This window comes from Antrostomus carolinensis, unplaced genomic scaffold, assembly GCF_000700745.2.
Source record: "Antrostomus carolinensis isolate BGI_N321 unplaced genomic scaffold, ASM70074v2 scaffold49078, whole genome shotgun sequence".
Lineage (NCBI taxonomy): Eukaryota > Metazoa > Chordata > Aves > Caprimulgiformes > Caprimulgidae > Antrostomus > Antrostomus carolinensis.
The window spans coordinates 6,099-27,301 of NW_010335998.1; the positions used below are offsets into that span (position 1 = coordinate 6,099).

At 36.2% G+C, this 21,203-nt stretch overlaps 1 protein-coding gene across 1 annotated transcript; it reads left to right on the forward strand.

The window, feature by feature from the left end:
* The first annotated feature begins 901 nt into the window (after window positions 1-901).
* On the forward strand, window positions 902-17,496 carry BRMS1L (BRMS1 like transcriptional repressor). The gene is made up of 9 exons (XM_010174703.1): window positions 902-991; window positions 3,573-3,700; window positions 6,414-6,493; window positions 9,464-9,560; window positions 9,990-10,073; window positions 12,222-12,286; window positions 13,771-13,810; window positions 14,686-14,812; window positions 15,925-17,496. The coding sequence occupies exons 1-9, from the start codon at window positions 903-905 to the stop codon at window positions 16,046-16,048; spliced, it is 834 nt and encodes a 277-aa protein (XP_010173005.1). The 5' UTR covers window position 902; the 3' UTR covers window positions 16,049-17,496.
* The last annotated feature ends 3,707 nt before the right edge of the window (window positions 17,497-21,203 follow it).

Consider the following 21,203-nt stretch of genomic DNA (forward strand, 5'->3'; position numbering starts at 1 on the left):
CTAACCTAAGAAAAGGAGTGGAGGTAACAACTAATGTTTGGCAACATCAGATGTCTTTATGGCAAGTGGCAAAATTTTTGGCCAAAAATTATACTTTACAGTTATGTTCACTAGGTAAATTAAGAAAAAATTCAGGAATATAAATTAAATAAAAAACTGTGGAAAGAGTTTAAAGTTCATTACTCTTGCTGCATAAAAGCTTATAAAATAAAATATCTGCAAAATTCTAGACTTTGCAGGTTAAGAAAGGCTTCATTAGAAATGCAGTCATTTGAAACGGTCATTAAGATGAATTACAGAGATTTCTACATTAATATTTCGGCTTCAAAGAACTCTCCCAATTGAACAGGATGAAACCTGTTTTCAAAACCAAGTGTTACTTTTTTTTAAAATGGATATTAATAAAACAAAACCTTGAATGTTATATGAGAAATGTAACACTGAACTGTGCTTGCTTTCTAGGAATTGCTTTTGCTCACATGAGTATATGTTAGAATTTTCAGTGCTGGCTAGTAACTTTTCATGCTTAGTGGTGCCTTTCATCTGATGTGGTAGACAATGTTTAGTTTTTCTGTTTCATGCATTCTTAGGTACACTTTGTATTATCAGTCATGAAATTTAACCTCTTGAAGTCTTACAGTGATGTTGTTTCCTCTTTTGAGGAAGAAAAATTGCCGTTTATGGGGTTTCTTCTATAATTAGATCTAAGTTTCTTACTTTGTAGGTTATATGGCAAGTGATTTCTCTCATTCTGCTGTAAGATAATAGTGATAATGTAATGGATAATCTGTTCATGGCTAAAATTCAAGCTTGCTCAAATTCACTAGAAACAAAATACCCAGTTTATTTGGTTATACATTACATTGTTCAAAATAATTACCTTTTTTTAATTATTCTTAGAAATGGATGATGAGGACTGTGAAAGAAGAAGAATGGAGTGTTTAGATGAAATGTCCAATCTTGAAAAGCAATTTACAGACCTTAAAGATCAGTAAGTATTTTAATAATTTAAGTGCCTCACCTGAGGGTCTATTTCCTGAGAATATTGTGTGCAGCTAGTGTTTCTTGACTTTCATATATGTGGATGCTACTTTTGGAGAAGAATATGGATTGTGAGTTCTGAAATTATTTGCAGACAGTTGCTTCAGAATATTTTTCTGTATTTATTTATTTTCTGTTTTGCTATAAGAATGGTTTTGAATTATTGCTGTTGTGAAGGGCTGATGTGGGTCTGTTGCATCAAAATCATTAGCAGAACCAAGGAACTGGGGTTTTAGGGAAATTTGTGATTTTTAAAATTTATTTACTCAGGACCTTTCTCATCCTTTTATTTATATGGGACAGTCAAGACACTGTCTTTGCTAAGGAAGAAACTAGGGGGTTTTTTGCAGGGCATCACAGCAGTTTTTATAATTGGTACCAACAAAAATTTCTTGTGGTTACTGCAAACTGGATACCAATACTAAAAAAAAAAAGAAAAAAAGAAAATCCTTTTAGCTCTCTGTGCTTTACTGTAGTATCTACATCAGCAGCAAAAACCTAATGGGCAGAAGAGATGGAATTGATGGCCACAGTTATTCTCAAGTGAATCTCATTTGTATTGGAGCCAGTCTTTTGTGTGTATAGTTGTGTGGCTTTTTTTCACATGTGCCCAGACACACTAGATGCATCTGTTCCAATTTAAATTGGTGGTAATTTGGCAACTAAATTAATCAGGTACCTGGCAAGTGAAACTTTGAGGAGACGTTGTCTATTCTTGGGCATATATTTTAATTGCAAATCTGGTCAGTTGTCATTACCTTTCAGATGCATGTTTGTATTGTGAGATAGTTCTTTCTGCTACAGAACTGAGACGTACAACTTGCTTTACCTAACAGGACCCTGGGAGGCCTATTTATTAGGGTCTGGAAAGAATTACCCAACAAGCAATTTCTTGCTGCAGTGTCTAGAGAAGATTGATGGTTGTCCTGCTGTTGTTCTTTGGGCTAAGCATGGACCAACCTGGGAAATGGAGCCTGCTGATGAGTGTTGGAGCCAGTTGGTACTGACTGGTTTGGCCTTTGGAAAACTGCCAGCTTTTGAGTTCAGTCCTACCCTTCCATCTGTTGGACAGGTTGGGTGACTGAAAACAGGTTGTGGAAACAAACCTTTAAGGAGTGAATATGAAGGAGGATGGTCTTGGGAGGAGGGAAACAAGTATTTTGTGGAGTTTAGGGGTTGTGAATGGTGTTTGGGAGGTGGTCAGGCTGTGGTATATGAGGAAGGTATTGTGTAGACATGGGTTAGTTGAGAGATTGAGGTATTTGTAGGGGCTGGAAGAACTGTGATGGTGGTAACACTGGGAAAGGAGCATTAGAATGATGGAAGAAGGATTATAGGGAGGAACAGCCGTGAGTATGGAGATGATAAAGTTGGGAAAGAAGAAAAGAAAATGCATGAACAGTAGGATGTTTAGACACAACCAGTAGCAGAGATGATGGAGTGATTGTGTCTGCCTCCTCTTCCTTTTCAGGGGAACTGGATTTGAATGCTTTGAGTAGGATTTCCAGTGGTTGATAGCAGTTACCCATTTCAGGCAAATCACTCTTTGAAAGTACTGGATAAACAGTTTTAATCCATCAGCTGCTGCATGGTACCAAGTGCTGGCAGCACCTAGTCCATAACTTGCTTGCTCTGATGTACCTGGAACTTGGTTCTGTGTAATTAAACGTTGGTGACCCACCCAGTCATGTGCACCCATGCTTATGTTCTAGCTAAATAACTCTGCTGTAGCACTGTGTTAACCCTCGTGTGCTTAGCATGCTCGTCAAGGATTGAGCCCAGCAAGTTGGGTTTGATCAGCTACAGACTATGTCAGTTGACTGCAGGACAGATTGCATCATAGTCTAACAGTTTGCAGGTAAGGAGGGGAGTGATCACTGACTGTTGTGAGGTTAGGTATATATGCTTGACCTATGGAGTTGTCATCAAAGTAAAATGATGACCAGGCTGGTGGCAGATGAACAGGAAGCATTTCTCAAGGAGGTCTTGTTGTATCAGTATATGTGAACTTTCTTCTGTCTAATTCATTACTTAACCTATGCACTTTAAACAAGTTAAAAAGCAGTGTCCCTGTCCCAAAGACACTTGTTGTATCTGTGTAAACAGATAATGTCTGGTGTGTTCTTAACACATTCAACAGAGTTTGTACCTGTTTGCCTAAACTCTACAGCTTTTGATTGTGGGGTGCAAGGTTAAAAATGGGAATGGGAAAAGCTGGTTATCTTGATGATTCTACCATTAAACACTATATTTAAGTTATCAGTTACACGGAGTGGAGCTTTATCATGGTTGAAATACTTGTAATTGATATTACATGTTTTTTTTCCAGAAAGGCTTAATAGACATGGGGAATTTTGTTCAAAAAGAAAATAAGTATTGGAAAATTCAAGTGGTAACAAATCTTAACTTTTCTTCAGTAGGTGTTCCGTAACATTAACAAAGAGATGCAGAATAATTATTTTAAAAATATTTATTCTAACTTGTCTTTGCTTTTAAATAAAATACATTTTTTTTATTTCTATTATTTTAAGACTTTACAAAGAAAGATTAAGCCAAGTGGATGCAAAACTACAAGAGGTCATAGCTGGAAAAGCACCCGAATATTTAGAACCATTGGCAGCTTTGCAAGAAAATATGCAAATTCGAACCAAGGTGGCAGGTAGGCATGTAAAATAAGTATTGCTGTTTCAACAGTATAAACTTGCTGTGCATTTAAAGTCAGTCTTTCTTTTTTCTTTAGAATTGTTAAAGGAGTGTGTTTTAAGGTTAGAAATACCGTGGCATAGTTTTAAATGTAAAATTGTGCACAAGTTGCTTGAAAACATCACACTAAAAAAACAACCTTTTTATGTTTCATTTAATGGCTATTTGTGAAGTAAGCACAAAATTATTACTGTGATTACTGTAATTGTTTATTAGTCAGAAGATTTCAAGTCTTCACACTGGTCACTGTCGAAATGAAGAGATATGTAGGTGCTGTTTCATTAAGTGCTTGCCAGATCACCTTAGATGATCATGTTTTTCCTGCTCTTCTAGTCTGTCTCTCTTCAAGTCCTCTGTTCCCATCCTCCTGTTCCATCTGGGGAAGAACAGAAACTCTTGTCCTTAACAGCTTATATCTAAGCTGCATTTTAATTATCAAAACTAACGTTTAGATAGGCTTTTATGCTCATAGAAGAAGCAGGCAAGAACTTTATCTTCTTCCGGGATACAACCATGTAGTCATGTGGAATGGCAGTATTAGAGGAAAAAAAGGTTCTGTACTTCCCTATTGTAAGTTTTTTCATGTTATAGCTCGACTCTTTTAGGAGTAATTCAGCTGTCTAAGGCTTACCTAACACAGGCTGTCAGAGAGCCAGAAGGCGGGCAGTCCGCATCTCTCTAGCCAGAGAAGCTATGCCAGTGTCTTTTCTAAGAAATTCAGCAGAGGCATGGTGCAGGCAAACTGGAAAATGGCAAGCCTGCTTATACTTTTCGTAGTACTAGTGCTACTTCAGTGCTACTCAGTAGTCTTTGTTGGTACTTTTGACTTCAGACTATGAAGAGAATTTGAAATATTTTGGTCTGTTGCAGGTCTCTCCCTCCTGGTCTTCTCTATAATGCTTTTCCTCAGCTGGAGACCCAGAACTTCTGGGTTTTAAGATCTTAACCCAAATTTACTTGACTGTTCCTAAAGAGCCCACTTTGGTTTTGTAGAGGGATCACAGGTGAACTCGCAGAAGGTTGGATATAAAAGCAACCTTAATCCAGGCTTTTGGTTTTCAATTTTAAAAGTGAGTGTCTGTCAGTGCTTTCACATAGGTGGGTGTGGATATGCTGAATATTACAGATTCTCTCGATTTGTCTTCAGCAGCACTGAAGATCCATGTTCCAATGTAAAAAGAGAGCACGGTAAAATCTACAAAGTTCCCTTGAAGCTGAGACTAGAAATCAGGATTGGACTTTTTGGGTTTTTGTTTGGTTGGTTGTTTTTTTCCTTTTGTCCTCAACTGAATGAGATCTCAGTTTCTTACTTTCTCTAGAATAATTTTATCAGAACAGGTTTATTTGCTCTTGCTGTTTGAGAGCCTTGACAGAAGTGAGTAGTCACACAACTTGAGCTCCAGTAGGTAACCCCTAAGGACCTACTTCTGCCTGAGAGAGTGGAGGAATGGGTGGGGGAAAACAAACAAACAAGCAAACAATCTGAACTGTGTTTAGCTGAACTATGGATATATTTGCCTCTGTGACAGAAGAGAAACTTGTGTTCCTCTGCTCTCTAAGGCACAGAGCAGAATTCACACAAAATGTGCATCTTGACAATTTCAGTAAGTTGGGAATACAACTGTTTCTTCTGTAAGTATTCATGCCTATGCTGCTCGATTTCAGGCAAATAAGCAGTGATTATAACTTGTTAGACCTAGATATGCCAGTCGAACATAAATATTTAAAAAACAAACAAACAAAAAACCCAAACAAAACCCCCAACATAACATACTGATAGAAGAAAAGAACATTTTGAATTCTAGATCAAAAGTGACTTCACAGCAGAAAGATGATTGACATAATACTTGTTTTTCAGAGGGATTGCTGGTAAGAATATTGTTCCTCTTGTACTGTTTTAATTTATAGTCAACTGAATTTTAAGATAAGTTGTTTTCAGGAGTTCTTCAGTTGCTAGATAGCACCAGTGTTTGTGCAAACTTAACTCCTCAAGATGGTAATCTGGAACAATTTAAGTATTTTTTGTTTAATGCATTAAATATATCAAATCAAGTTCTAGCTGTGCTTGCCAGATACCTTTCAGAGTTTTTCAGCTGTCTGTTTAGTAGACAAGTTTTCAGAAATTTATAAGTAGTGCTCCTAATACTCAGAAGCAGTATCCTTTGAATTGCAAGGTGACTGTTTCTTAGAATGGAACAGTGTCTTGTTAATTAGTGTGATTTATTAAGGTTATAAAGTAAGTCTTATTCCAAATATTAATTTGTAAAAGCTTGTTCTTTCATTCAGTTTTCTAGCTATTTAAAAACTCCAAAACATTATTTAAAACTTTTAATTAGAAAGTAGAAGAAGCCATTTAGTACTTCATGGATTTGAAAACAGAGGATATCCAGGATAATTTGGTCAGAAGTATGAAATAGACATATTTTCTAAAGTTAGCATGACTGCTGGGAAAAAGTTGAAATAGCATTATTTTTCCTCAGATCTTCAGAATTAAGGAATTACTTGTTCTTCTTTTTACTCTATAAAGCAACCAGACACTGTAAGTGTATAATATATCTGTATTTTCCATTATGTACATGTTTTGGGACTTGCAGGCAATCTTACAAGAGAATTCTGAAACCAGACATTGGCTAAAGAAAGTAATATTGCTGTAATTTGTCTCATTACAGGTATCTATAGAGAGCTTTGTCTGGAATCTGTGAAGAACAAGTATGAATGTGAAATTCAAGCCTCTCGACAGCACTGTGAGGTTGTTTTACATCGATATTTTATGTCGATAGCTAATCTCCCCTGACTTTGCTGTGTTATTCTTTCCAAGTTCAGTGCATGTTTTATTATTGCTGTTTGCTATTTGAATGCAATTGGCTTGTGATATTCAAGCCCACGTAAGAGGTTATTCAAAGCATATAAAAATATAATTATAATAATGTATTTTCAAGATGCTTTGGACAGCTAGTGATAGAGTTGTCACTTCAAAAGCAGTTACAGGAAAATATATTTGTTTCTTGAATGTAAACATTTTTGTTTAAGCATCCAAATACTGGATACCATAGTACAAATTACTCGAGTACATGTATGTCTGGTGCTGTAACATAGGATGATCCGAAGGCTGGAGCACCTCTCCTATGAAGACAGGCTGAAAGAGTTGGGGCTGTTCAGCCTGGAGAAGAGAAGGCTCCGGGGAGATCTTATAGCGGCCTTCCAGTACCTGAAGGGGCTACAAGAAAGCTGGGGAGGGACTTTTCATAAGGGCAGTTAATAACAAAACAAGGGGAATGGCTTTAAGCTGAAAGAGGGGAGATTTAGATTAGATATTAGGAAGAAATTTTTCACTGTGAGGGTGGTCAGACACTGGAACAGGTTGCCCAAGGAAGTTGTGGATGCCCCCTCCCTGGAAGTGTTTAAGGCCAGGCTGGATGCGGCTTTGAGCAACCTGGTCTAGTGGAAGGTGTCCCTGCTGATGGCAGGGGGGTTGGAACTAGGTGATCTTTAAGGTCCCTTCCAACCCAAACCATTCTGTGATTCTATAGCTGCTTAGATCCTGAGGTTTGCATCATGGTACTCCTCAGCCTCGTGTTACAGTTGCTTAAAGGTGTTTTCTTCTGAGTGGTTCATTGTATTCCTGAAATCCGTGGCTCCTACTATACCAATAAAGGAAGAATGTGTATGCATAGTTTTTTTAAAAAAATCCATTTTCTTTATGCCTTGGGACAGAACAAGGTATAATGAAGGACTACTCATCACTGACTGTCTTCACTCCTCTGAATACTCCTGAGGTTGGACAGAATCCTGTAAAACTTGCAGGGTTTCTCATCCATGATTGAATGATTTGCTTTGGCTAGATATTATTCCTCTCTAAGGTAGTCCTTGTCCCTTGTTTTGCTATTATGTTTCTACTGTGAAACCTTCAGGATTCAAATATACAATGTACAATAAGGGTCTCTTGAGGGAAAAGCTGTTTAAAGTCAGCAGTGCTGCTTGTAGAATCACTGTTATACTGGAATATAACCATTCAGCAAGAATGCCTCTGATACCTGTAACAACTTTTCACACCTTATTTGTCACCAGGTCCTTGAAAAAAAAACAAACCAAAAAAACCCGACAGATCTCTCTAAACGCAAACATTGTTTTAAAATGTAATTTAAAACATTGTTTTAAAATGTAATTTTTAAATGGTCTCAGAACAGATAACACTCATTTGGCATTTCAGGTATATGTAAGAAGCTTCTTCTTTTCAATTCCAATTTTGCTTTTCAACTGGGAATTTTTTGTTATAATTAGGGGTTGAAAAATATATGAAAAGTGGTCTTTGGAATTTAAATACTTTGTAACTTGAAAGGAATGGTAAACATGACAGCCATTTAGTAGAACAGGGTTCTTTGTTTTCGTCTCTCCTGAACTGTTCTGCTTTGCTCCAGCCTACTGGCTTGAACGTTGGTAAAGGTAAGTTTCTGTTAGTATGCTGTGCTACGGGCAGGAGCAGTTGAGGTGCAGACATCTGCTGACTTGGCTCAAGGGACTGCAGCTTCTGGCAGAGACAGCATAGCAAATGGCTAGACACAGTGAGTTGTGCTGCTTAAGCTGTTTTTGCAGTGAGTAAGTCCAACCCCCCTGTTTTCCAGAACTGCTAAAGATGTTGCTCAGTGAAAATGAACTTAGATATGTAAGAATCGGTATATTTCCTATTTGTGTTTTTGGAAATGTGCAAGCTTATTAAAGAACAGTAAATTTATTTTCTCGAGGCTTGGAAACTGGCTTAATTCCAAGTTACTGGTTTAGAGAGTTTAGTGGTTTTTGATTCTGCCTTTAAAAGGTTAACTGATCTATATAGATCCTGTGTAATTTTGGTAGCAGTCCTAGGTGGTGGAGTATGAATGAGAGCAGTTTACTACAAAGTAGATTTTCTTGTTCAAACTTAGAGATGGAAGAGTGTAGACTGCACAGAACACTGTAGAAAATTCACCTCAGAGTGTTTTTGTTTGTCTTTGTATATAGAAAGTGCTAATGATACACCTAACTTCGAAGGCATTATGTTAATCTATTTGGATCAGAAATTGCCTTTTAAAAGGATGAACTAGCTAACTTTTCTAAAGCAGTGCTTTAAAAGTTTCTCAGAGCCTTAAAGTAGACAATTCTGCTTTCACAACTATCTAGATTATTTTATGTGCTCAATAAATTCTTTCCTCTGTGAGAAGGTATTTTTCAGATCTATGGAAACAGACAATTATAAATACTGTGGTAATAGGTGATAATTCTCTATAAATAACTGCAAGTTTATTAATATTGGAGGCAGCTTAACTAAAAGCTTTCCATGAAAACATTAGCTTTTCTGATTTGTAATGAAAGATGGCATAAAGGTCACTACAGTTACTCATTGTGAATAAATCTTTGCTATCCAAAAGGAAAATACTGTATTTGTGTCAAAATACAAACAGTTATTCTGGAGATCTAGCTGCATGCTTTTATGTACTTGGTTGTTCTTGGTACTGATATTTGATAACTATATTTACACTTATGCCAAGTGAGTGTGCTGTCTTTAAGGAGCTAGGATCTCATGCTAAGAAAGTGGATAGAGGGAAAATGTCACATACCTTATGGCTTCTGAAAATCACCTAAAGCTACTCTCACCTTCCTTCCACTGAGGCTTTAAATAGTTGTTGTATATATTTAGATGATATGACTTAGTCATGTAAGAATGTGTAATGTCTTGCTTTTTTAGAGTGAAAAGCTTCTGTTGTATGATACTGTACAAAGTGAACTAGAAGAGAAGATTAGAAGACTTGAGGAAGACAGGCATAGCATTGACATTACCTCAGGTGGATGGAAATTAAAAGTTGTTGGGGTTTTTTTTTTTCCTTTGGTGTTTCTTCTTTTGTTTTCTTTTTCTGTTCTTTTTTTTTTTTTTAAAAGTCTTCTGGTCACTACTAATTAATTGACTGTACGCATAGTATATCTGGTGAGTTTCAGGTTATCCAGTAGAATGATATTCAGTTGTAGACTTTGGGTGGGGCGTTGAATTTAAGCTTAAAACAAACTTTGGTCTAGTAATTGTCTGCATCCCTTGTGTGTTTTGAGAGTATTAATCTATGACTACATAATCATATAAGACCATCACTCTGTTCAGAAACAGCATCTCACCAGAAAATGTGAGGTTTTTTCATTTTTGGACAATGTTTTCTGCTGTAAAAAGAGATAAACATGCAAATGTTTCTGATTCATAGCATGTTCTTATTATGTCTTTTCAGAATTATGGAATGATGAGTTACAGTCCAGGAAGAAAAGGAAGGATCCGTTTAGTCCAGATAAGAAGAAACCTGTTGTTGTATCAGATATCCTTTTACTGAAAGAATTGTTCTTTCTAGTAGTGTTTACTATTTTATAGCTAGTCTTATTACATATGCCATTCATAACAAGTTGAAGTGGTAACACATTCTCAGAATTGAATTTTGCATGGTAGATGTTATTCTAATTCAAATTAGAGAAACCATGTTGACACATCCCATTGCGAAAATTGAAATTAAGATTCTCGTATCTAACTACTATTCTCATATAGAGAATATTTCAAAAAGCTGATTTTTCTAACTCTTCAAAAAAGAGAGCTACAAGGGAAGAGCAGAAAAAAGTTAGGCATTATGTTTGCACAGTATAACCTGACTTGTGTATAGCTTTGCTTCTTACACTGGGACATCTTTACCTCAATTTGTTACTTAGCAATTCCATAGACTTTAGAACCCTCTTTGATTAAAAGTTTAAAATTCCAAGAATTGAGATGGTTGGGGGGGGTGTTGTTTGTGGGTTTGGAGTCCCTGTAGAGTAAGTATAGTATTTAGGAATTTTGCATGGATGACCTCTTCATAGCTGTTGAAGAGCATGTGGTGCAGCTGAAACTCATTAAGGTGTAACACCTAAGAGATGGTATCATCTTTCTCCAGAGAAGGAAGTTGATGCCTTTGCAAACGGAGTGTTCTCTCTACTCCTACCCACAGCCTAACATATTTATAGGTTAGCAGTGTGATAGCTTAGAAATTGTGGAAGCTACCTACAATACACCAACTTTTAGGTATTGACGTTATAAGATATAAAGGCTGCTTTTTGTTGCTAAGCTGCGGCAAAAAATCCTGCTACTTTCACAAGGTTTTTAACGTTAGGAGAAGGTGGGAAGGGAGAAGTTTCTGAAAAAACCTGTCATCTCTGGAACACTGTCCTTCAGGATGGTTTATTTATTGGAACACATCCAAGAGGGATGATTTGTCCTAATAGTGACTGTTCTTCCATTAGGCTGTGCCATAAATTCAGTGTAGTAGAGATGTTTTTTAACTTGTGCTTAAAAGCCAAGGGGTGTTAATCAGTGTAGGTACAAGTGGCTTCATTAGTTTCTTAACTCTTTTTAGCAATTTCAGTGCCAGGTTGTGTGAAGTGTATTTTCTTTAACCTCAGTCATCCTTATCTTCAGAATGTCCACATAAATAGCATCAGATTCTGTCATTTATGATCTACCTTGCTGTTTTAGAATACATTCCAAACAGAAAATACTATCATAGTATTAGGTGTAAAACCGTAGCAATTTCAGGCAATTCATAAAGCTGAAAATCCTTTCAGTTGTGAAAGAAATTAATTTTACCTTTTTGCTTATGATTTTAAAATAATTGTGAGCTTGTCAGTTTGTACAGATCTGTGTGAAGCAAATACCTCGAAATTTTACATGGCTTTTGATTTGTAATTCTTTGCTATTTACAGGAAAACAAGTTTGAAAATGGCTAAAGATACTTAAAATTTCAAATGGAATGTAAGCTAAAGCTCTCATCCCATTTTAGGAGATTTAGTTTTTAAACATTTATGGAAGATTTTTGTAAACTTGTTTTTCAGAGGTGAAATGGGGAGAAACAAAGTGAAAACTGAAGGTGGTTGTAATGGAATAGCTGTGCTATATGGAGTTTTGTTTTGAAGTTCACCTATTGTTCTAATACACCATTTTTACTTTACAGTTGATAGTTCAAGGAAAGGGCTTTGCCTTTCTGCTTCCTGGGTGGTGCTGTCTACACTTTTCTCTCAAAGAAATATGGTTCAAAATACTGTAAAAATAATGATTTTATTAAAGTTGATACTAGTGTAGATGCTGATTTGCAGTGGTATATTGAAATTGCAGTGAATTTGAATTGTCATTTGTAGCATTGCAGATAGAATGATTTTTGTAACTATTAGGGATGGAATGGTTGTATCACAATTGTTTTACTTATCCTCATGTTGAACTCTGGTAGTCTGAATATCTACAGACGATTACTTACCTCTTTTAAAAATTTTTAAAGTGTACTTCTAGTTTGCATAATTCAAAGATGCATTTATTTTTACTGATCTTTCACTTCACATGGGTATTCTTTGTGTGAAAGATTGGCAGAACAGAGCTATTGATATCTTTCTACAAACATCAGAGTATTTTTATTATTGCTATTTAAAAGATTTTTCCCTAACTTTTCCACGCCCTTATATAGTTTATATGTTACAAGACCTTGATATACTTGAAGACTGGACAACAATAAGGAAGGTAAGATGAAAGGTTGAATACCAGTGAATGTCTGTTTTGTTTGGGTTCTTAATCTAGTCCTTTTGCCTCTTAAAAATAAGTAATTGTTTCTTGCATGATCAAAACTCTAAACAGATTTTTATTTCTTCAGTAGTCAGCTAATCATTCCAATTATGGAATGATTAGCTATGTTATTGCTACTTTTTCTGATTTTACCCCAGTCGTGTAGAGGAGTCCAGTAAAGTGGTGAAAGATATTATCTCTAAAATGGATAACCTGTAATTTTCCATTATGAAGTAAGCCTAAAGCCTGTGTCAAAAGGATCTGCTTTCTCATAGTCTAGCATAATTGGGTAGAAACTATGATAGGATAGTTTGATAGGATTTTGTTTTAAATTAATGTTTTTAATATAGATCATATGGTATGTTCTCACATAGTAAATAGTTGATTTGATGAAGATTTCTATGCTTCAACCTCTCCTTATACCTTTTTGCTTTTTTGTATAAAGTGAATCACTGTGGTTTTCCCAGATTATAAGAGAATCAGGGTTTACAGGAAGATAAATTTGTTTGACCAATTGATATATTTGAAGAAATAAATCCAGCTTTCAAGTGCAGAGTGCCTATTTCAGGTCTCTGTCATATTGTTAAAGTAACTTGCTGTAATGAAACGCTATCCTTGCCTTTCACCTGCAGTAAGAAAATTTCCCCTAGTGCTTTCCATTTTATTGAATAGAAAACTACTTATGTGAATTCAAAAACTTGGTGGGAAATGGCTCTGAGACAGTTTCCATCCTGCTTTATACTTGTACGTATTTCCTAAACAAGAAGTAAAATGTGATGCCTATGTGAAAACTCATCTGACTTTTCTCTTTCTATCATTTCAGAGGAACAGACACAAAATAGCTTTCCCTCAGTTTCTTTCCTGTAGTGTAACACAATTTTAAACAATAGCAACAAACCCAGAATCTATTGGGGATTTTGCCTTTTCTGGAAAAGAATTAAAAAACCCAAAACAGCAAAAAGCAAATGAACAATCAACCATTCCCAAAAAATTCTTAGAGGTTTTTTTGAACCTGCTTTAGTACCATGTGTGATCTAGCATTCACAGGAGAGAAAATTTGTGAGCTCAGAGTATAACGTATAAATCAAAAGAGTAGGTTGTTTATATAGCATTTTATTTTTCTGAATGAGTTAATGTCATTTTGTATTTTCCTGACAGAATTGCAGAACAGCAGGTTTGAGGGATTAATTTAGAAAACCTCCTGCGTTATTTGAAATCAGAACTTACTAAAGATGATTTTTTTCACCCTCAAAATGCTGTTTTATTTAGTTACCAAGTCTCCACTGAACACATTTTTATTTTGGATTTGTTCTGATTGTGGTTTCTGCATGTTAAGAGCGAGTATCCTCAGCTACACTGCCCGTAACTTCACAATTAAAGCTGACAGTTAAGAAAAAAAGAGTATGCTTGCTGACTAACTTCATTTTCTTTTATGTTTAAAGGCAGTGGCTACACTGGGGCCACACAGAGTAAAGCCAGAACGTAAGTAAACATTGTCTGGTTTCACAAGATGGAACTTGCTGTGTGCAGTGATGCAAACTGCCTCTAGGCAGATCGTATTTGTTTTAGCCCTGGTATAGTGATGGAGAATGGGGTGAGGTAGCTGGAAGATGTGGGTTTGGCTTTTCCCTCTCTCAGGTGCTGATACTTGTAGCTTAATTGCTGATAATTGTGTGACACCTGACTTCTAGAAAATTGGCAACAAAATTTTAGACTTCTAAAAGCAGTTTGTGCCAATTAATATTAGCAATTTATGCCAGTGTTGACAGAAGATGAGGCCAGAAACTGAGAGTATCTGGACCTTAGGGGTGCATTCTAAAGGGTGCTCACATGAACTGCAAGCTACGACCCTGAAAAAGTAGAGCTATGGGAAAGAATTGGTAACTGATACTTGGCACTGAGGTGAGAAGCACATTAATGCTGGGTAAAATCAAATACTTGGAGGTGGTGTGTAAGGAGGAAAAGGAAGAAGAGACAAGCAGGTGGTGTGTTTCCTTAGCGATATATTACTACTTGCGTGTTGTGGTAATGTGCTGTTGAAGAGTTTTCAGGTTCTGCTATTCTTCAGGTTCTCTATGTTGCATTACTCAATTTGTAAAAATTCATATAGTAGATACAGATGTTATGGGGAAGATAGCCTCTGTCTGAAAATTGATATATAACTTTTCATTTATCTGTCTGGAAATAAAAAGGTATCTTTCTTCCAATTTTCTTGCATTCTTGCAATTATTAAGAGAGGCTACTTTTGATAATGGAAAAAATCTGTATTCTATGTAAATAACTTGATGAAAGTGTATTTAAACATCCAACTTACTTCTGCCAAGTCGGTATTAAATGACTTTTATTGACAATTTTAGCACCTGTCAAATTAGAAAAACATCTACATAGTGCTCGATCTGAAGAAGGAAGACTCTATTATGACGGAGAGTGGTATGGACGTGGGCAGACGATATGCATTGATAAAAAAGATGAATGTCCTACAAGGTAAAGATTACTCATTTTGTGCAGCTCTGTACATTCATATTAAGCAATAAATAGGATGATGGCATTGAAGAATAAGGCTTATTTGAAAATACTGCCACCTCAGTCACATTTCTTAGTTCACTTTGGAAGACATGCGTTATCAAAAAAGGTTGAGCACTTCTGAGAGAGTCTAGTAAAGGTTGGACTTCACTGAAAGTAGTGAGCTGTTTGCCAAGTTAGGATCTCACTAAAAATTTAGGCTCTTACTAGTTTCTGAATATTGGGCAAAAAAAAAATCTTGGTATTCAGTGTCTGACAAAAGCCAAAAGCTGATGCTTAACAAGGCAAGCAGACAGTGGAATTACCCCAGTCTCTCAAGATTTCAGCGACTTTTAAGGCTGAAGAGTTTCCTGGAGGGAGTTTTGTCACACTCAGTGTGTGATAGATCTTTCCTCCATTAACTGTTTTAATCTCTAGTCTTGAGCCTTTTTTTTTCATCAATTCTATTTTTTTTTTTTTTTTCTTTTTTCTCCTAGAGAGTATGGGGAGGGGGTTGTGTTCACTATTTGTATTAAGGTTTACCACAAGGACCATAAAAGCAGAGTTTGTGTAAGAATGATTCAGTAAATCAGTCTTTGACTTGTTTCTTATGGTCTTGGTATAATGACTAACATCTGAATACTTTTTCTGCTTTAAATCTTGGGCTTCGATTTGTTTAATTTTTTCCCAAATACTTTGTATTCAAAGTAATTTCTGGAATTACTTTCTTTTCCAGCAGATCTATTTTTTACCACGTTGTGTAGTCTATTGTGTTTTCTATGGGTGACTGTTGTTCTTTTAAACAAGTAAAATGTTTGTACATGTTAAGGGTTTTCTCATAGGAGCAGAAAATAGATAGATGGCTGAAGAAATAGCTACCTTCACTGAAGCCACATGCACTTAGCAAATAATTCTATTAAAACTATTCTTACAATGGAGCCAGTATCCTCTGGGTCTAGTATTTGCATCTAATGCATATTTTCATTTACTATATGGAAATACAGGTGCAGTTTTGAGGTTATTTATTAGCTTATAAGGTTTCTACATTCTCTTTGTTTCTCTTCCCCTGACCTTTCTTCTCTCATTTTCTGTAGTGCCATAATTACGACAATTAACCATGATGAAGTTTGGTTTAAAAGACCGGATGGAAGCAAGTCCAAGCTGTATATTTCTCAGCTACAGAAAGGGAAATATTCAATAAAGCATAACCACAACTGACCATTGCTGACCAGATAACGACACAAGTGGTTTTGCCATGCTTGATGTGCCATGGGGTGAAAGTTGTATTTAATAGTGTTTTGTATTCCTTATAAATTTACAGCAGTATCTGATGTGTATTTGTAGTGCTGTATGTAAACTTCATATGGATGGCCTTGAGAGACCTGAGGGTATTAAATCATGTTGACAGACATTTTACCTCTAAATTGGGTCCAGTGACTAAGATATGAAGTGTGCTCTTCAATTATAATGGCTCAGAACTTTTCATACTTGTAAAATGGAAAAAAAAAAAAGAAAAAGAAATTTTTTTTTTCCATTGTTGACCAGTTGGTGTGATAAAAATGATAACCATAATTACCAGCAACTCACTTTGTTTTCAGTGAACATGTCAAGCTTCTCTTGTGGGTGTAAATTTAGCCTATTCAGCTGTTGCTTTTGAATAGATTGTAACATGCATAAGCATTCCTTTATCCAAAGTGGACTGATTTATTAAAATTGTTTCCCTCAACAGCTTTGCTAGTACTGACTGTGTTATATTTTGTAAGATTTACTGTATTGGTTGTAATGAGACAAAGCCAATATTTTGAGCTACATTCTTTGAGGAGCACTTTTCTATTTTAGGACCCTATTCTGTAGTAAACATTGTTGGTGGTTTGTTTTCTTCTTCCCCAGATTGTCAGCAAAATTTATGCATAAAATAGACAGTGTTGCTCCAGCCTGTGTTATATGTAGCGCACAAAGAACGACTGCGGGAATGGATATGTAAATACTGTTGCATGCACTGCTTCTTTGGTCCACAGTTGTATGAAATACTTTGAATCTTTTTTTCAAAATGAAACTATTTCACCAGACATCATTTATCTGGGAGAATTTACACTGATTTTTTTCAGCAAACACTATTTTACAAATTTCTGTACCCTATTCCATCTTACTGTACACCAGAATTATTTTATGCAGTTTAGAAGCTGAATTTCTCTTAAATCTTACTGTTTAAGCCACAGAGAAGAGTCCTAAATCCTTGATGTTACTGTAATGTGCTTCAAGCATCTAGAATGATAGATGGGATTGCTGAAGAATTATTAATGCGTTGGTTATGTGCACTTTAATTCCACTTACGATGATTCTTCTTGGAGAAAGAAAACATCCATTTGCTTTAAATGATCACAGCAAATAAGTATTTTTATTGTAACATATAAGTGTTTTATTCCTATATTAATTGTCTCTTCTAGTGCAGGGTGGTAACTACTTTTCAAATGCCAAATCAGTTTCTGCTGAGTGATGCTTTTCTACAATTGTATGACATTATTAATCAAATGTACATAAAGTATCAATTGACTTGTTGGCTTTTAACAATATGAACTGTATGTATACAGCTGTTTGATAAATTTTTGTAAAAAAATATTTGTATTTTTTAACCTAGTATATAAATAAATGATCTGTGGTAGTGGCCATCTTTTACATTGTTTTGCTTTTTGGTTTTCTAGTGCTGTTGGAATTGCTGATATACCAAATGCTAAAGGAAAATCTGTTTAAGTTTTTTAGAAGGCCTAAATCTTTTTAAAGACCTTTGACTTGCACTTTTTTCCTTCTGCATTTTGAGAGTTTGTATGTATAGGTTTTGTTTGTTCTTACATTTTTTAATTAATATTTTATGGAAGCACTATTCTGCACTGTTTATAAATCATATGTAAGCACTGTTAAGAACCTCTTAGCTGTTGACATAGTTGGAATTGTATTTAGGGCATGCTGGGCATGGTAAACTGTTTCTGCGGTTCACTCCTTTCCTCTTTCCTCTCCTGTATTCTGCACCTCTCACTGCAGTTTCTAGTCTGACCTCCTTGGGTGCAGAACTTCGCTTTGTACAGCCCTGCACTTGGGACTGACACTTGGTGAGTGTGGCTTCTTTATTTAGAATAAACATTATCCATATCCACATGACAGATAATAAGCATAGCAGTATGGGTTAGTGATCAAACAACTGGTATCTACCTGTTCTGTTACTAGAAGTCCAAGAAACTGAGCTATAGTTTTCCTTTTTATATGTAATCACTTCTGTGTATGCCATTGGAAAGGTGTGGGGGTCTTTTTAATAACTGGTTAATTGTTTCCCACCTAGACAAATCATATTTGGTACATGCTATATCTCTTTTTAATATTTGAATAGTTAATGGTTTGCTTGCTCCACCACATAGTATAAGAGATGTCTTCAGCAGATTTTAGTCCTTTGAAGTAAAGACATTGTTAACCTGTTGTCCATCTGTTTTATCTTTTATGCTGCTACAGTAAAGGTTTTCCAGCCCCAGTAGCATTTTTTTAACTTACAGATAGGATTAAAATCTGTAAAGTGCTGAAAGGAAAAAGATGTTGGGCAGACTGTTTATTCCTTGAGATACAGTATGTGAAAAGGGAAGTAAATTAAGAGTATCAGGCATTTAGTGACAAAAATGATGTTCTGTAGACGTGTAGAAAAGGCTTCTATATCAATAGTTATGTTTCAGAGGAGATGCAGTTTGGTTTTTGCCAGTCACAGAGAGCAAGCTGATCTGTTCATCTTTCCCATAATGACGTACCTGGTATATTTAGTTGAAATGCAGTTGATTTAACCTGGCAACACTTAATGTGTAAGAATTGTGGAATTTAGCTTATGTATCTTCTAACAAGCAGCTCTTAAACTTTCCAGATACACTTGGATTTTGGCATTTTGTAGCATTGTGTTTGTTTCAAAACTATAAAAATTCACTTTGTAACACCGTGTTTCTTTTAAAACTATAAAAATTGGCTATTTATAGTCCATGGAACATCTTGGTTTGTATTTGTAAGCTAAGGCCTGCATAACTAGCTCACCACCCCCATCAAGTGGCAAGTGATGATTAAGTACTAAAATTTTCACTCATTTTGAAAGCCTATGCTGTCTTCCACCAAGAGCTTCAATTTGTTCTGGGTGGGGTTCTTTCTTTGTTATTTTTCTTTGAAGTAGAAAGAAAAATATAGGTTTTGGCTTTTCCAGAAGAGAGAAGTAGTAATACTGCTCCCAGTCTCCTGGAGAAATTCTTCAATTAGTACTATAGGAAGAGATGCTTTTTTTTTGATGACAAGGGGAAGAGGTAGGGAGGAAATGTGTTCAGTAGGCCTCACATTTAAATAACTAAAATCTGTAGTGTTTTTATCCATATCAGGTTTGCTGGAGCCTTTCACTGTTCCTCATGTTAGCTAAATTGAACATGCTTTCTTCTGCTTCTGCATGTGGCAGGCTTGTCCAAACACCCTTTTACAAGTGGCCAGGGAAACTCTTCTAAGGGCACTGGATTGTTCCCAAGGAAGTTCTTTACAAGGCTCTTCTTAGGCAGGGGCACAGTTACCCTTGGAATTAAGGGTGGCCCATATTTTGCCTCAGGTGCTTAAGGTACCTCAGGGGTCCGACACTCGGGATGCTCTGGGTGATGTGTGCTTCCAGGCAGCACTGTCGGTAACTGCCTGGTGTCTGGAAATACCTTGGTGTTTCTGCAGCATGTGTGTAGGTCAGCTGCACGGTACATCTGCAGTAAATCAGCATGGGATTTGCAGTCCATGATGTAATCAAAAGCACAGCATGTACTCAGTAAACCTGATATTTCCTGGAAATGCCAGGCTAACTGTATTTGCATGGCATTGTGTGTGCTTTTATTTCTCTGCATGGAAGATCTGGTCTTGATGGAACAGATGTGACTTCCGACATTTAAGACTCATTTCTGTTTTTTCTCGAACTGCCAGATGAGAGAGCCAAAAAGTGATATACTGAGCTGACTCCTGTTTCGGTGTACTGGCTCCTGTAGACCTCAGTTCTATAAATCTAATTTTCCCAGATGTTGTGTGAAGAGTTTGAATGCTGAAACTGAGCTGCGAGATTCGCTAGTGAGCAGAGGACATGAAGTTGGGTGTGGTGCTGAATGCAATATTGAAGAAATTCCAGCTCCAGAATAAAGATTGGAGGGGCAAATGGAACAAATGAAGTTATGAAGTATATGTCAAAAACTAGCAATTAAAAAAAATTGTAAGACTAGTCACTTAGCCCTAGTTACCCTGGGTGCTGACAGAGGCAAATTCTGATGAGAAAAAAATACCATATGATTTTTTTCCCCTCTCCCCTTTCCCTATTTTTTCTTTTCCCCTTTCCTCTTCCCTCTTTTTTCCTTTCCCGTTCCCCCTTTTTTTCCTTTCTCCGCCTTTTTTTTCCTTTCCCCGCCTTTTTTTTTTCCTTTCCCTGCTCCCCGCCTTTTTTTTTCTTTTCCCCGCCTTTCCCCCCCCTTTTTTTTTCCCTTCCCCCAAAAAAAACCCCAGCATGTCAATTCAATAGGAAAATATTCACTGTCTCCATAAAAAGAAGCAAGCTGGAGTCACAAATCACAAATGAAAATAAAGCTGCATTATTTCTTCGAAGAGGGCAACATTAATGGATCCTCCTTTTCCTAGAAGCAAAACCAATCTGAATCAGTTGGCACGAATATTAGGAACATTAAATCTGCTGTCCCTCTGTGGACATGGGGGGTGTGGTGGGGGCCCTTGCTGCTGTGAGCCCCACGCTGCTGAAAGCCTGCAGGTGGCACTCCGTTTATGCTGAAGTTACTTAACGGTAGTTAACAGGATTTTCTGTCTAGATCCTGTTAGGTTGTTTTTTTTACTTGGTTTCTTTTAGTTGTAGCAGTACTACAACTGGTTTTAATCCTAATGCATACTAATTAAGGGATATTTGGAAAGAACAGATAGTACTCAGAGTTATAAAGAAGGATTATCTTTTGCTACTGTATCGTGAAAGAAAATTGCTATGTAAAGGCTTAGGAAGGAACAGAAATGGATTAGATGCTTGCTAGTTGCTATAGAAACAAAATATGTAATTAAATAAAATGAAATATATTACAACTCTTACACTGATGAAAGTACTTAGGAAAGGCTGGACAATGAATGAGTGTTTTATATTGCAACAGCGAACCAAGAAATAAACAGAGTTGTTCAGGTTTATTTTTCTGATGCAGTTTTCACCTACTGCATTTTTTGTGCTTGGTTAACTAAAACCAAAAAGGTTTTGTTTCCTAAGGTAAATCTATAAAAAGGAATGTCAATAATAATAAGCAATAAGTAATGCAGTGAGGGCTTGCATCAATACTGATGCAAATTAATA